The 17273-nt window shown below is 43.3% G+C and overlaps 1 protein-coding gene across 1 annotated transcript; it reads left to right on the top strand.

Annotated features, from left to right (window-relative positions):
• Positions 1–643: 643 nt before the first annotated feature.
• LOC135564003 (trafficking regulator of GLUT4 1-like) lies at positions 644–16364 on the top strand. The gene is made up of 3 exons (XM_065008394.1): positions 644–1036; positions 9838–9961; positions 16333–16364. The coding sequence occupies exons 1-3, from the start codon at positions 644–646 to the stop codon at positions 16362–16364; spliced, it is 549 nt and encodes a 182-aa protein (XP_064864466.1).
• The last annotated feature ends 909 nt before the right edge of the window (positions 16365–17273 follow it).

The following is a 17273-nucleotide window of genomic DNA, read 5'->3' as shown; positions in this document are numbered from 1 at the left end:
CGAAATATGTGTCTCTTATATGGTCCTACATTTGGCAGGAGGTTAGAAAGTGCAGCTCAGTTTCCATCTCTAACTATCTCACTGCTATCTCTCTGTCTCTATGTATCTCTCTCTTTCCCATACACATTTTTAATACTAATGTTTAGTCTTAGACACAGGACTAGGCTAGTGATCCACCCTAATGTCTCTGGCGCACGTAAAAATGGTCAATTAGTTTCAGACGTGGTTTTTAAACATGGTTTTTGCTCTGTCGTGTAATGTAGCCTAATGCACTGGTCCAGCCACTGAGGGGATGCTGATCGTTATAGGGAGTGGTAATACACACAAGGGGTTTCCATTTGAAAAAGCAGGGCTTGCACTTACCTTAGTGAAGACTGGAGAACCGGGTGGAACTAGAGATACATCAATATCATCACGCTTACATTGGACATATTGGCAAGATTCAATTGCTTGGTTTTTTAGTGTACAATTCAATAACTTTGTATTGGTATTAGATATGTTATTTAAGTCATTTAGCAGACGCTCTTATCCAGAGCGACTTACAAATTGGATTTCATCAAAGGAAAGCTCATACAACGTTTAATTCAAAAAGGGATTTCCGACGCGTGTCTTGGAGGAATATATAGAAATTTGTATCTAAAGAATGGCTATCAACACGGATGCCGCATTTGGTAAAAGCGCCCTGGGGGAGAGGGAAGTCTCACATCCCACCGACTTCCAAGACACAGAGAAACTCCTGAGCGCCGTGACCACCGAACCCACCGGGGAAAGCAGCCTCAAACCGTCCGATACATCTCTCAACTTGAGAAGCAGCATCCATTCCCTGAATGCCGAGCAGACCGGACACCAATCGCCATTAAGGTCAGGCTCTGCACCAGTGTCCCCGTCCCAGCTGAGCTTCGGACCCCCCCTCCTCCTCCTCCGCTCCCCGGTGCCACCCGGTTCAGAGCCGCCGAGCTACCTGTGGCTTGCGGTGTTGTCGTGCTTTTGTCTTGCTGTGCCGGTGAACATGTTCGCGCTGTGGTATGCTCACATGGTAAGTTTTCTTGCTTTGGTCTGTGGTATGGTAACAACATAACTTAATCATCTTCTCTAGTGCTTTGTATCTGGAATATCACCAATCTTATAGGCCGACCCAATAACATCACCATATATTAGTGCATTTGGGGGTATTTTGAGAGATGGTGCGGTGCATTCTCTAAGATATTTTGCTTTCAACCTATAGTAATATGTATGTGTGGGAAGGGCCAGCCCTAACCGTTTGGGGTCCTAAACAAAATTTTGTGGGCAAATGCTTCAGAGACATTTTTTTGTTTTTAAGTTAATTTCCTGCAATTCCAAACCAAGGGGAGTAGAGACACATTTTGCCATTTTAATGCAAACTTTCTGTAATTCTACACATTTTGCCATGCGGCAGAAAGAGGTTTAGCAATTGTATAACACGTTTCATGCAGTTCTACTCAGTTTGCTACGAGACAACTAATTTCCTGTAATTCTACCCATTTTGCAATGGGGTGGAGAGGCATTTTTGCAGTGTTAAAACTAATTTCCTGTAATTCTACCCATTTTGCAATGGGGTGGAGAGGCATTTTTGCAGTTTTAAAACTAATTTCCTGTAATTCTACCCATTTTGGAATGGGGTGGAGAGGCATTTTTGCAGTTTTAAAACTAATTTCCTGTAATTCTACCCATTTTTGCAATGGGGTGGAGAGGCATTTTTGCAGTTTTAAAACTAATTTCCTGTAATTCTACACATTTTGCCAAGACTTATGCCATGTTAATTATATCTGAGTTAGAGTGACTAACAAAATGTCACGATTTACTAGGAGTGGTGGGTGGAATCAGGCGCAGAGAGCAGGATTCAGTAGATTGTCAATTTATTCTCCGGCGCACAGAAACGGTCACGCCAACACACAGGGCGCATACAATAGACCGGCCCAAACACAGGACCAAAATAGTCCGGAGAATAACCACACGAAAAAACCACCATACAACAGAGTAACAAAAACAATCCCGCACAAAACAAGGGCGGGACAACCTACTATATATAAGGACACTAATTAAACTAAAATACACACAGGTGAAACTAATAAGACAAAACCAACAGACAAACGAAAAAGGGATCGGTAGTGGCTAGTAGGACGGTGACGACGACCGCCGAGCACCACCCGAACAGGCAGGGGAGCCAACTTCGGCGGAAGTCGTGACACAAAATCAATGTGGGCCTCCTGGAAGTCAGGGCCCCTGGGCACATATGCCCTGCATGTCCGGATGGTATTCGGCCACGACTACTAAGAGTTTAGATAGCTGGCTTGACTAACTTACCAATCCAAAAACGGTTTGCTGCCATGGCTAATTGAGTGACTGTCAGTGACTGACATAACAAGAGAAAAATTGATGATGCACAACCAAATGCACAACCCCAACTGTGTTTCTGGGGTTTGGGGGCCTGTCATGCCAAATAATGTCCCCTGGCCAAATAGTGTCCCCCTCTACATCACAATGGAATTCGTTAAACTATTAGCTGTTCATTGCTATATCAACGGTGTGATGACCTAATGATTATAATTGTGGAGATCATTTCACCAAAAATTATGTTCTTGTCATGTTCTTGTCATCATCAACCAAGGCTGATTTCCGCAACAATTTTGCTGTTAAAACAAGTTTTGTTTAGCTAATAAAATGAAAACATGAATTCTAACTACTTTTTGGGACCTTGTTAATGTTACAACATGAAATCCATGTCTTAAACATTGCTACGTTTTGGAAATGGCAAAGAAAACATTTAATCTCCTTGACACAAAGTTACTTACCTTACGAGGTCAGCTAATTCCCACTACATTCATTTGCAAATCCATTTGATTCATACACTGGTTTGTCTGGCTGTCATGTTTCCCTTATCTACAGTGAAATAATATAATTTCAGTTGTCTACTATGATTCATTTTTTCTATCTCGTACAGCTCATTAGTACACCCTTGTGGTTGAATATATATTTATCTATTATAGGTCCTGGGATACAACAATGAATCATGTGGAACAAATAAATACCATCAAAGGATACCTTAAAATTGACAATAATGAACACCTTATGAAACTGCTGTTTTAATACATAAACTTTGTTTTTGGTACAGTTGTGTCCATTAATTTATTTTAACCGATTATTTCTTTGGACACTCACATGGAAATCAGACTGAAATACTTCATTCTGGTGTGTGGAATAAAGAGGTGGGTGTTGTGTGGTTGAGAGGTTATGCTTGTCACTTGTTCTCAACAGACAGTCTTGGGAGTGGGACTTGAAGAGGGAGACTGCGAAGACCAGGCACTGCTGCTCTCTTTGTGTTTGCATTGCTGTGTTTTTGGTTAATCTGTGTATCTCACATATTATATGCCCAGTATGATACAGCTAGGAAACTCTATTAGCAGATAATGACAACATGATAATAACAGTAGCTTTAGATTATGGAGGGGATGTGATGAGTGGGCAGATTGTTGGGCAATCAGAAGTCACTAGATGCAGAATTTTGTCTGGAGGGAGAGGAGAGAAAGAGATAAAGGATGAGGAGAGAAGAAAGAGGCAGAATCAAGAGATGCTTGATCAGGTGCTGCAGCTAGTTCTTCCTGTCACTTGTCCTCGACAGGCAGCCAGTCGCAGTCAGGGGTTCAGTAACATGGGCCTGGTTTAGTTGGAAGCCCTCTCACCACGTCAAGGTACAGGCCAATGATTTTTTATTTTACCCAGTTTGATTAAGGCCTTTAACCCCCTACTCTATCTTTGTAGTGTTTGACCTGATGGGGTGTAACGAGTTCGCTGAGAGTCGGAAAGCAACTTCAGGGAGTGAGTGTTTAAATAAATAAAGAAACAATGAACCCAAAAAACAAACAAACGCACCAACATGAAAACAGAGTCAGAGTTTTTTTCGACTTCCGCCGCTGACAGAGATCACAGCCTCACTTCGCGTTCCTAGGAAACTATGCAGTAGTTTTTTTTTTTACGTGTTATTTCTTACATCGGTACCCTAGGTAATCTTAGGTTTCATTACATACAGTCGGGAGGAACTACTGGATATAAGAGCAACGTCAACTCACCATCATTACGACCAGGAATATGACTTTACCGAAGCGGATACTGTGTTCTGCCTTCAAACCAGGACAATGGATCGGATCACAGCTGGCGACCCAAAACAACGTCGTCGTAAAAGAGGCAAACAAATTGGTCTTCTGGTCAGGCTCCGGGGCGGGCACATCGCGGACCACTCCCTAGCATACTACTCGCCAATGTCCAGTCTCTTGACAACGAGGTTGATACGAGGTTGATGAAATCCGAGCAAGGGTAGCATTCCAGAGACACATCAGAGACTGTAACGTTCTTTGCTTCACGGAAACATGGCTCACTCGAGAGACTCTATCGGAGTTGGTGCAGCCAGCTGGTTTCATCACGCATCGCGCCGACAGAAACAAGCATCTTTCTGGTAAGAAGAAGAGTATGCCTTATGAATAATGAGACGTGGTGTGATCATAACAACATACAGGAACTCAAGTCTGTTCACCTGACTTAGAATTCCTCACAATCAAATGTCGACCGCACTATCTACCAAGGGAATTCTCTTCGAATATAATCACAGCTGTATATATTCCCCCCCAAGCAGACACATCGAGGGCCCTGAACTAACTTTATTTGACTTTATGCAAACTGGAAACCACATATCCTGAGGCTGCATTCATTGTAGCTGGGGATTTTAACAATGCTAATCTGAAAACAAGACTCCCTAAATTATATCAGCATATCGATTGCGCAACCAGGGCTGGTAAAACCCTAGATCATTGTTATTCTAACTTCCGCGACACATATAAGGCCCTCCCCCGCCCTCCTTTCGGAAAAGCTGACCACGACTCCATTTTGTTGCTCCATGCCTACAGACAGAAACTAAAACAAGAAGCTCCCGCGCTCAGGTCTGTTCAACGCTGGTCCGACCAATCTGATTCCACGCTTCAAGACTGCTTCGTCACGTGGATTGGAATATGTTCCGCATTGCGTCCAACAACAACATTGACGAATACGCTGATTCGGTGAGGGAGTTCATTAGAAAGTGCATTGACAATGTCGTACCCATAGCAATGATTAAAACATTCCCAAACCAGAAACCGTGGATTGATGGCAGCATTCGCGTGAAACTGAAAGTGCGAACCACTGCCTTTAACCAGGGCAAGGTGACCGGAAACATGACCGAATACAAACAGTGTAGCTATTCCCTCCGCAAGGCAATCAAATAAGCTAAGCGTCAGTATAGAGACAAAGTAGAGTCTAAAGTAACGGAGCTAAACGACTAACGCCACGTAGCACTCACTTCCGTCATCATGAAGTGCTTTGAGAGACTAGTCAAGGACCATATCACCTCCACCCTACCTGACACCCTAGACCCACTCCAATTTGCTTACAGCCCAAATAGGTCCACAGACGACGCAATCGCAACCACACTGCACACTGCCCTAACCCATCTGGACAAGAGGAATACCTATGTGAGAATGCTGTTCATCGACTACAGCTCGGCATTTAACACCATAGTACCCTCAAAACTCGTCACCAAACTCGAGACCCTGGGTCTCGACCCCACCCTGTGCAACTGGGTATTGGCCTTCCTGACGGGCCGACCCCAGGTGGTGAGTGTAGGTAACAACATCTCCACCCCGCTGATCCTCAACACTGGGGCCCCACAAGGGTGCATTCTGAGCCCTCTCCTGTACTCCCTGTTCACCCACGACTGCGTGGCCATGCACGCCTCCAACTCAATCATCAAGTTTGCGGACGACACTACAGTGGTAGGCTTGATTACCAACAACGACGATACGGCCTACAGGGAGGAGGTGAGGGCCCTCGGTGTGTGGTGTCAGGAAAATAACCTCACACTCAACGTCAACAAAACAAAGGAGATGATTGTGGACTTCAGGAAACAGCAGAGGGAGCACCCCCCTATCCACATCGACGGGACAGTAGTGGAGAGGGTAGTAAGTTTTAAGTTCCTCGGCGTACACATCACGGACAAACTGAATTGGTCCACCCACACAGACAGCGTCGTGAAGGAGGCGCAGCAGCACCTCTTCAACCTTAGGAGGCTGAAGAAATTTGGTTTGTCACCAAAAGCACTCACAAACCTCTACAGATGCACAATCGAGAGCATCCTGTCGGGCTGTATCACCACCTGGTACAGCAACTGCCCCGCTCACAACTATAAGGCTCCCCAGAGGGTAATGAGGTCTGCACAACGCATCACCGGGGGCAAACTACCTGCCCTCCAGGACACCTACACCACCCGATTTTACAGGAATGCCATAAAGATCATCAAGGACAACAACCACCCGAGCCACTGCCTGTTCACCCCGCTATCATCCAGAAGGCGAGGTCAGTACAGGTGCATCAAAGCAGGGACCGAGAGACTGAAAAACAGCTTCTGTCTCAAGGCCATCAGACTGTTAAACAGCCATCACTAACATTGAGTGGCTGCTGCCAACATACTGACTCAACTCCAGCCACTTTAATAATGGAAATTGATGGAAATTGATGTAAAAATATATCACTAGCCACTTGAAACAATGCTACTTAATATAATGTTTACATACCCTACATTACTCATCTCATATGTATATGTATATACTGTACTCTATATCATGTACTGCATCTTTATGTAATACATGTATCACTAGTCACTTTAAACTCAGCCACTTTGTTTACATAACCTACATTACTCATCTCATATGTATATACTGTACTCGATAACATCTACTGCATCTTGCCTATGCCGTTCTGTACAATCACTCATTCATATATCTTTATGTACATATTCTTTATCCCTTTACACTTGTGTGTATAAGGTAGTAGTTTTGGAAATGTTAGGTTAGATTACTCGTTGGTTATTACTACATTGTCGGAACTAGAAGCACAAGCATTTCGCTACACTCGCATTAACATCTGCTAACCATGTGTTTGTGACAAATACATTTGATTTGATTTGAATAACACCTGAGGAAAGAACCAAGGGGAGTGACAGATGTAGGGAAGATAATCAAGGAGGTGATGGAGTCCAGATGAGTGTCATGAGGCGCAGGTGCACAAGACGATGGTGACAGGTGTGTGGGATAATCAGCAGCCTGATGACTTAGAGGCCGGAGGGGGAGTATACATGACATGGGGCTTGGATAGGTGTAGCAATATGGTGATGACTCAACCCTGCTGTGTAATGGACTCTGGGAGACTTCTGCCATATTACATACACAAATCTAGAACCTCGAGATATGCAAACACTAACTAGAAACCAATGTCCAATTCCATACCAACCCTGGCCTAAAATTTGATTTGGAATTGGACACAAAATATTAATGGCTTGGGAGAAGGGGTTTAAGGACCAGTAAGAAACTGGGCAACTGAAGAGTCCATTTTAGTCAATTGAACATTTTACTTTCAATTAATACATTTAGTATGCAAATATATACTGGTACATTTACAGCCAATTCAAGCAAGTTTTAAATATTTACCAGCAAACAAATGGAAAAATATACAAATATTTACATGCTTGTAAACGTTACTTGAAATTCAAGACAGATACATACGTATGCTATATACATACCAAATGACTTGCCAACTTCACAGCCAATGTCTACAGGAAAACACATCTTTATACAAATTTAATGAAAAATGGTTGTTAAATGGTTGTACATAAATCCTTCCAGTTATCTAACAGTAACAGTAATAGAAACTAAATGCTTATGTTACCCTGAATTGTGAATTTCTCTGCCCCCCACGAATGTTGCGTTGCGCCTCTTGTCGAGATCAATGGTGCCTTCATAGTACTTCGCCTGGTTGGAAAGATAAAAGAAAATCTCCTTGAGGGATGCCATTAAAGTGCAAGCCACACACAAACAGAAAGCTGCTACAATAACAGTTAGCTAGCTAGATAAACAGAAAGCTGCTACAATAACAGTTAGCTAGCTAGATAAACAGAAAGCTGCTACAATTAGCTAGCTAACTTAGGTAAATAAGTCCATTCGCTAGCAATGTGAATATAAAAACCATCTAAAAACAACTTCAATTATTTATTCCTATTTAACAATATTTACTTACATAAAGACAAATATATCACATCAAATTGTATTGGTCACATACACATGGTTAGCAGATGTTAATGCGAGTGTAGCGAAATGCTTGTGCTTCTAGTTCCGACCGTGCTGTAATATCTAACAAGTAATCAAACAATTTCACAACAACTACCTTATACACACACAAGTGTAAAGGAATGAATAAGAATATGTACATAGAAATATATAAGGATGAGCGATGGCCGAACGGCATAGGCAAGATGCAGTAGATGGTATCGAGTACAGTATATACGTATGAGATGAGTAATGTAGGGTATGTAAACATTATTTAAGGTGTCATTGTTTAAAGTGACTAGTGATCCATTTATTACATCCAATTTTGAATTATTAAAGTGGCTAGAGATTGAGTCAGTATGTTGGCAGCAGCCACTCAATGTTAGTGATGGCTGTTTAACAGTCTGATGGCCTTGAGATAGAAGCTGTTTTACAGTCTCTTGGTCCCAGCTTTGATGCACCTGTACTGACCTCGCATTCTGGATGATAGTGGGGTGAACTTGCAGTGGCTCAGGTAGTTGTTGTTCTTGATGATCTTTTTGGCCTTCCTGTGACATTGGATGGTGTAGGTGTCCTGGAGGGCAGGTAGTTTGCCCCCGGTGATGCGTTGTGCCGACCTCACTACACTCTGGAGAGCCTTACGGTTGTGGACGGAGCAGTTGCCGTACCTGGCGGTGATACAGCCCGACAGGATGCTCTCGATTGTGCATCGGTAAAGGTTTGTGAGTGTTTTTGGTGACAAGCTCAATTTCTTCAGCCTCCTGAGGTTGAAGAGGCGCTGTTGCGCCTTCTTCACAACACTATCTGTGTGCGCGGACCATTTCAGTTTGTCTGTGATGTGTATGCCAAGGAACTTAAAACTTTCCACCTTCTCCACTACTGTCCCGTCGATGTGGATAGGAGGGTGCTCCTTCTGCTGTTTCCTGAAGTCCACGATCATCTCCTTTTTTTGTTGAGGTTGAGTGTGAGGTTATTTTCCTGGTAAAGAAATAGTGTTCTCTTTCCAGTGTTCTCGGTCGTCTGAAGCAGCAGGTAGTCAGCAGGTTATCACCATCAAAAACACCGTCCTTGGAGAGCAATTCTGAGGTAATAATTATGTGTGGACTGAGCAAGCACTTCTGAGGTGAACTAGAACTGCTGGTGTCCTGGTTCCTTCGTGACCACTACAAGGAAACCAAGCAACCAGCATAGCAATGGACACTTTGGTTCAATACATAATCCGGTCAGAATGTTGCAAGTTCTAGCAACACCTCTAGCATCGAATCCCATTGTGACGTTGAGGGGGACACTATTTGGCAAGGGGACATTATTTGGCATGACAGGCCCTAAGCAACCACTGATGTCGCTTATGCTTGGAGCCGGCCCTACATGTGTATGTGTGTCACTTCTACATAAATCAGTTTAATGGATATTTCGGGATTTTGGCAATAAGTATGCTAACAGATACTCATAGACTTTCAGTCATTGCACTAATGCTAGTTAGCATTGGCTTCCGAAACTCCCTCGAACTTCCTTCATACACGACACAGAGACATAAAAATGGTATCCTCGAGTTCATCTCACTCTCGCTTTGCCAAAATACCAAAGTATCCCTTTAAATAAATGCTTTAGTTACCGTCTCTTATTGCCCCACATTCCCTCTACTCTGTCTCTCTCACCCCACTCCCATCTCTGTCTCTCGCTTGCTCTCTAGTCGCAGTCTGTTCTCCAGACCGGGGATGTAGACGGAGCTAAGAGGCTGGGTCGTCTCTCTCTGCTGCTCAGCTGTATCTCCATGTTCCTGGGTGTGGCCGTCATCATCTTCATAGTGGTCACCGGTAGGTTATACACACACACACACACACACACACACACACACACACACACACACACACACACACACACACACACACACACACACACACACACACACACACACACACACACACAGCACACACAGATCTACTGTATTCTAACTCTCTCTCTCTCTCTCTCTCTCTCTCTCTCTCTCTCAGGAGACATCCTCAGATTAAAATAAATGAGCATTGAGTAGAGGTGGAACAAGCTTAATACCAAAGAAAAGCAACACTGAAAACCGAAGTCATGAATGAATTCAAGGCAAACCAAAGAATAGAAGCCATCACTTACATTCTTCGAGAATATGCTCTGTTATGATCCAAAGCCCAAAGGGAGGAAAGTAGAATGAGTGAAATATCTTTGACCCCAAGCAAGGCTACTCTGAAACAACAGGAAGAACACTATGATCAGTAACAGTACTACCATAATCTATTCACACACATTACAAAGGTATTTCATAACATAGGTACCATATACCAGTGTGCTTCCATGTGCTTTTTCTAAAGAGTATACAAAAGTCTTAACTGCTGCTGAGGCTCACAATGGACTCTCATGGCCGTCATTCCTCCAGTGTCTCTTAGAGTGCATCTCAAATGGCACCCTATTCCCTATAAAGTGCACTACTTTAGACCTGGGCCCATCAAGCCCATAGAGCTCTGGTCAAAATTAGTGTACACAGTGCCTTGCAAATGTATTCATCCCCCTTGGCATTTTTCCTATTCAGTTGCATTACAACCTGTAGTTTAAATGGGTTTTTATTTGGATTTCATGTAATGGACATACACAAAATAGTCCAAATTGGTGAAGTGAAATGAAAAATAGTACCTGTTTAAAAATGTTAAAACAAAAGGAAAAGTGGTGCGTGCATATGTATTCACCCCATTTGCTATGAAGCCCCTAAATAAGATCTGGTGCAACCAGTGATCTTCAGAAGTCACATAATTAGTAAAATAAAGTCCACCTGTGTGCAATCTAAGTGTCACATGATCTGTCACATGATCTCAGTATATATACACCTGTTCTGAAAGGCTCCAGAATCTACAACACCACCAAGCAAGCGGCATCATGAAGACCAAGGAGCTCTCCAAACATGTCAGGGACAAAGTTGAAGAAGTACAGATCAGGGTTGGGTTATAAAAAAATATTAGAAACTTTGAACATCCCACAGAGCACCATTAAATCCATTATACAAAAAATGGAAAGAATATGGTACCACAACAAACCTGCCAAAAGAGGGCCAACCACCAAAACTCAGACCAGGGAAGGAGGGCATTAATCATAGAGGCAACCAAAGAGACCAAAGATAACCCTGAAGGAGCTGCAAAGCTCCAAAGCGGATATTGGAGTATCTGTCCATAGGACCACTTTAAGCCGTACACTCCACAGAGCTGGGCTTTATGAAAAGTTTTCCAGAAAAAAACAATCAAACACGTTTGGTGTTCACCAAAAGGTATGTGGGAGACTCACCAAACATATTGAAGAAGGTACTCTGGTCAGATGAGTCTAAAAGTGTGCTTTTTGGCCATCATGGAAAACGCTATGTCTGGCACAAACCCAACACCTCTCATCACCCCGAGAATACCATCCCCACGGTGAAGCATGGTGGTGGCAGCATCATGCTGTAGAGATGTTTTCCATTGGCAGGGACTGGGAAACTGGTCAGAATTTTAAGGAATGATGGATGGTGCTAAATACAGGGAAATTCCTTAGGGAAACCTGTTTCAGTCCTCCAGAGATTTGAGACTGGGATGGAGGTTCACCTTCCAGCAGGACAATGACCCTAAGCATATTGCTAAAGCAGCACTCGAGTGGTTTAAGGGGAAACGTTTAAATGTCTTGGAATGGCCTAGTCAAAGCCCAGACCTCAATCCAATTGAGAATCTGTGGTATGACTTAAAGATTGCTGTACACCAGTGGAACCCATCCAACTTGAAATCCGATTGGCTAGATGTGCCAATCTTAAAGAGACATAAAGAGACTTGTTTTAATTGCTGCAAAGGGTGGCTCTACAAATGGACTTTGGGTGGGTGAATAGTTATGCATGCTCAAGTTCAGTTTTTTTGTTTTATTCTTGTTTGTTTCACAAAAAATATATTTTGCATCTTCAAAGTGGTAGGCATGTTGTGTAAATCAAATGATACACCCCCCCCAAAAATCAATTTTAATTCCAGGTTGTAAGGCAACAAAAGGCAAAAATGCCAAGTGGGATGAATACTTTCGCAAGCCACTGTATAAATGGAATAAGGTGACATTAGGAAAGCATCCTTAGAGGGTTAGCTATGACTGATGACATGAGAATAGACGGGGCTGTTTTGTTAAGTGTGTTTTCATGTATGTGTTTGATTCCTGTAGTGTTTCTCAGAACTAAGAATATATAAATAGCTTTGTGAAGAATTAAAACAGCGTTTCTAACTCTTCATGGTGAGGATTGCTGGCTTGAAATATCAATTAATCTTGCACTACTATGCTGGCATATCACAATACCTCTCCTTTAGTCCTAGATCCAGGACCAAGCTATGATAATCTTAAGGCTTATATCGGTTGAAAGTTTAAATTCTTGTTAATCTAACCGCACTGTTGGATTTACATGAGATATTATAGCGAAAACATGCCATGTGTTTGTTTGAGGATGGCGCCACACATCAAAATATTTTACCACCGGCACAGGTTTCATAAATTCACAAATAGCGATTAAATATTCACTTATTTTTAGAAAATCTTCCTCTGGTTTGTCATCCAAAGGGTCCCAGTTATAATGTTGTTTTGTTAGATAAAATCCTTCTTTATATCCCCAAAAGTCAGTTTAGTTGGCGCCATCGATTTGCGTAATCCACTCGTTCAACTTGCAGAGAAAGGAATCTGAAAATCTACCCCTAAACTTTGTTTCAACAAGTCAAAATACGCTTCTATGCACTCCTCAGATACCATAAAATGCAATCAAGCGATAATATTTCTTACGGAAAGAAGTATGTTCAATTAGGAAACCGATTTTAGCATGTGCATCCTGTCTTCATGGCGAGCGCCAACACGAATTTCCAAGACTGTGTCCCTGTAATAAAGCTGATATTTCTTATTAGTTTTGGAAGTTACAAACCTGAAACCTTGAACATAGACTGCTGACACCCTGTGGAAGCCATAGGAATCTCATCCTGGGAGCAAATTTTCAGTATGCCCTTATACTTGCCATTGTAAGAGCATGGTCTCTCTCTCTCTCAAAAAAAGGGTTTTCTTTGGATTTTCTACTACCATATCGATTGTGTTATATTCTCCGACATTATTTTTTCTACAAACTTCAAAGTGTTTTCTTTCCAATGGTACCAAATATATGCATATCCTGGCTTTAGAGCCTGAGCAACAGGCAGTTTACTTTGGGCACATCATTCAGGCGGAAATTGAGAACAAAGGGGCCTATCCCTAAGTTAAAGGTCCAGTGCAGTTAAAATTAAGTTGTTCCTGTGTTTTGTATAATACTGTACAACAGCTGAAGAAACTAACAATGTAAAAGTGTGCAACAATTTGAGCAGTGTTATTCCTAATATTTGCTGGTTGAAAATACAATTTTCACAGGGATTTCTAATCAAAAGGTTTGAATTGACTGGAATTTCGGCTTTCCATGGTGACATCACCATGTGGTAAATTTGTTTAATAGACCAATAACAAAAATAGTTCCAAACCTCTCTGCCAAAACCAGCTAGTTTTCAGTTTTCCCCTCCCCACTCAGACCTCTCGTAAACAGCCCTATAATTTTTGTTCTCGCATAAAAAGCCATTAACGCCAAATTGAATGGAAATCTATTACAGTAAGGTACTTAATTGTTACCCAGAAATTATTTGCTTTTGATATAGAAACAGCTGCACTGGGCCTTTAAAACACATTAAGAGTTGAAATCTCTGTTGTATTGAGACAATGATACTAAATATGTAACAGCAACCATGTTTAATACTACTACACCATTCCTCTGTATCCACTCTGCCAAGACATTTATTTGAATGGTTTTCTATGCCATATTTTTGCACGTCTGAAATAAACTTGAATAAGCATGGGGAACTGGTGTGTGAGCTTGTCAACGGAATCCCTCCCTCCACACACATTAACACGTGTGTTCCAATGAGGCCCAAAAATACATTTTTACAATTACAGTTTTCAATTTTTACACTCAATATTCAAAATTAATATTGAACTCTACTTAAACAGTATTCCAGATAAAATGATGATGATCATAGTTATCATGTCATCATGCGTTGCTCTCTTTGGAGTGGTACCAACATGGCAATGATTTTTATTTTGTCCAAACTCCATTTTGACAAAAAAAATTCAAGATACAGTGCCTTCAGAGGATATTTCTCCAAAAAGTACGATCTTTGTCCCCATGTGCAGTTACAAACCGTAGTCTGGCTTTTTTATGGCGGTTTTGGAGCAATGGCTTCTTCCTTGCTGAGCGGCATTATGCCATGATAAACTTACACAAATGCTTGTCTAGCTTTGGCTGTGACGCATATTTTGAAAATCTGAGATGACAGTGTTGTTAACAAAAGGCTAAGCTTGTGTTTGAATATATTTATTTCATTTCATTTGAGATTTTCATGAATAGGAAAAGTTTCTAGGAGTATTTATGTCCGCTGCGTTATGCTAATGCTTTTGAGGCTATGATTACGCTCCCGGATACGGGATTGCTCGTCGCAAGAGGTTAACCTGAGAGTGTCAGGTAGTCACAGTGAGTATATGCAGCTCCTGCCCATGCACCCTTGGTTTTGAGGTTTTCCTGGCTCCAGAGGTACAATCCCCTGATCGACTGTGCTACTGGTTCTATCCTGGGTTGGAGCCCGTTTTGTCATGGGTATTGCTTGAAGTCGGCGCTGCCTGCCCCGGAACGTCTTCCTGCAGGCTTGGGAAAAGCCACGGACCTCTCCGCCGGAATACCATGACTTCTGGGAGGTTTTCAGCAAGGCTCATTCCATCGCACTTCCTCCGCATCGGCCCTTTGACTGCGCCATCAACCTTCTCAAGGACACTACACCGCCTGTGGGGCGGCTTTATTCCCTGTCAGGTCCGGAGACACTTGTCACGAACCGGCTCAAAGCCCGTAACAAAGGGAGACAACGTGGAGATAAGGAGTAACAAAATATATATTTATTAACTAAAGCAACTAAGGAAAATATACAATGGTGTGTGTAATCAGTAATCAGTAGTGTAAGTGAGTGTTTACATGCATGAATGTGATAATGCAGGGTGTTGAAAGGTGCCAATGCAAACAAACAAAAAGTCACCAAGAACCACAACACAATCTACAAAGGTGTCTGCATGGAGAGAGTCTCCTCCATGAATGTGGAAGAGGTCTATTTATCCTGGGAGACACCTGGCCCAGGTGTTTCCCATGTAGCTGACGACCCTCCCAACTCCGCCCACCGGCATCCTAATAAGGAAACAAGAACAAAGACAGAATACGGCAGACAAGAGTGGGAGGGTCGTCACATTCCCCCCCATAAAACCGGGGACCAACAAGGACCCCGGAACAACATACCGGCCTCCCGCGTCCCAAATTGACACAGGCCCCTGCGTCCCAAATTGACACAGGCCTCTGCATCCCAAATTGACACAGGCCTCTGCGTCCCAAATTGACACAGGCCTCTGCGTCCCAAATTGACACAGGCCTCTGCGTCCCAAATTGACAAGGGGTTATGTGTTCACACCTCCACCTGCACCAACCAACCTCCTCCTCCCCAGACCTCAGCAACCTTTGTGCATAGGAAGCAATATTTTAAGAGGAAAGAAGAACACAAGACCAGGAGGGAACAGACAGGAAAGATAGAACATGACAACCCGAAACAATGGTCAGTCACGTAAACATTCAGGAACATGGCACAAAAGATCAACAGCTACAAGCTCCAACGAAAAGAACATCAGGGTCCTTCTTAATTTTTACAACTCACAACGATTCATAGTCACTTCCAGCGATTCATAGTCACTTCCAACGATTCATAGATTTCACGTGCCCTACTCGTCAGTGGCACCTGCCAATAGCCTTTAAACAGGTCAAATTTGCTCACAAACTTAGCTGCACCGACTTGATCAACACAGTCCTCCATCCGAGGAAGAGGAAATGAATCTGGCTTTGTGACACTGTTTACCTTACGGTAGTCCGTACAAAAACGGTTTGTTCCATCCGGTTTCCTGATCAAGATACAGGGAGAAGCCCAACTGGAGAAAGGCTCTGCTATCTTACTCTCCAGCATGTACTTGACCTCAGCATCCAGACAACGTAGTTTCTCTGAAGAAACTCTATAGAACCGCTGACGAATGGGGTCAGCACCTCCAATGTCAATATCATGTTCTATTAAGTTTGTACGTGTAGGTGTATCAGAAAACAATGGAGACGTATATTGAGGACTCCCTGGCTGCAGGGGTATCTGTCCTTCTGCCTCCTCCTCTGTCTTAGGGTTCTTTTTTGTGGAGAAGAAGGAAAAAAAACCTGCGCACATGTATCGACAACCGGGCATGAATGACATCACGGTTAAAAACTGTTACCCGGTTCCACTCATCGCCTCGGCATTCGAGCCTCTCCAGGGGCTACCATCTTCACCAAGTTGGACCCCTGGAACGCCTACCATACGGTACAGATCCGGTAAGGGGATGAGTGGAAGACCGCCTTTAACACAGTTAGCGGGCACTACGAATACCTGGTGATGCCGTTTGGACTGACCAACGCCCCTGCTGTGTTCCAGGCCCTGGTAAACAACGTTCTCTGGAACATGTTGAACCGGTTCATATTCGTCTACCTTGATGATATCCTCGTGTTTTCCCACTCGGCACAAGAACATGTCATCCATGACAGGCAAGTCCTCCAGCGTCTTCTGGAGAACCAGCTGTATGTCAAAGCGGAAAAATGTGAATTCCATCGCTCCACAATCTCCTTCCTGGGGTACATCATAGCTGCAGACAACATCCAGATGGATCCTGAAAGCTGAGAGCGGTGGTGGATTGGCCGCAACCCACCTCCAGAGTACAATGCTTCCTGGGGATCGCCAATTTTTATCGACAGTTCATCCGGGGCTACAACACCCAGGATTCCTCCCTGTCAGCACTCACCTCTTCCATCGGACCCCGAGACCATCCTCTTTGTCTCGTGGCTGCACTCATCTGGGCTATAGAGACCCGGGTCCTTGAAGCACAGCGTTCCCAGCTGGGGGGGGGGGGGGGGTCCTGGACTCTGCCCGTTCCTTGGTTCTGGAATGGGCTCATTTACCCTCGATTGGCCTGCCATCCTGGCTCCCGTCGGACCCTGGCCTTTTTGGT

This window comes from Oncorhynchus nerka, linkage group LG23, assembly GCF_034236695.1.
Source record: "Oncorhynchus nerka isolate Pitt River linkage group LG23, Oner_Uvic_2.0, whole genome shotgun sequence".
Classification (NCBI taxonomy): domain Eukaryota; kingdom Metazoa; phylum Chordata; class Actinopteri; order Salmoniformes; family Salmonidae; genus Oncorhynchus; species Oncorhynchus nerka.
The sequence above is the reverse complement of the archived record's forward strand: the minus strand, read 5'-3'. Positions and strand labels throughout refer to the sequence as shown.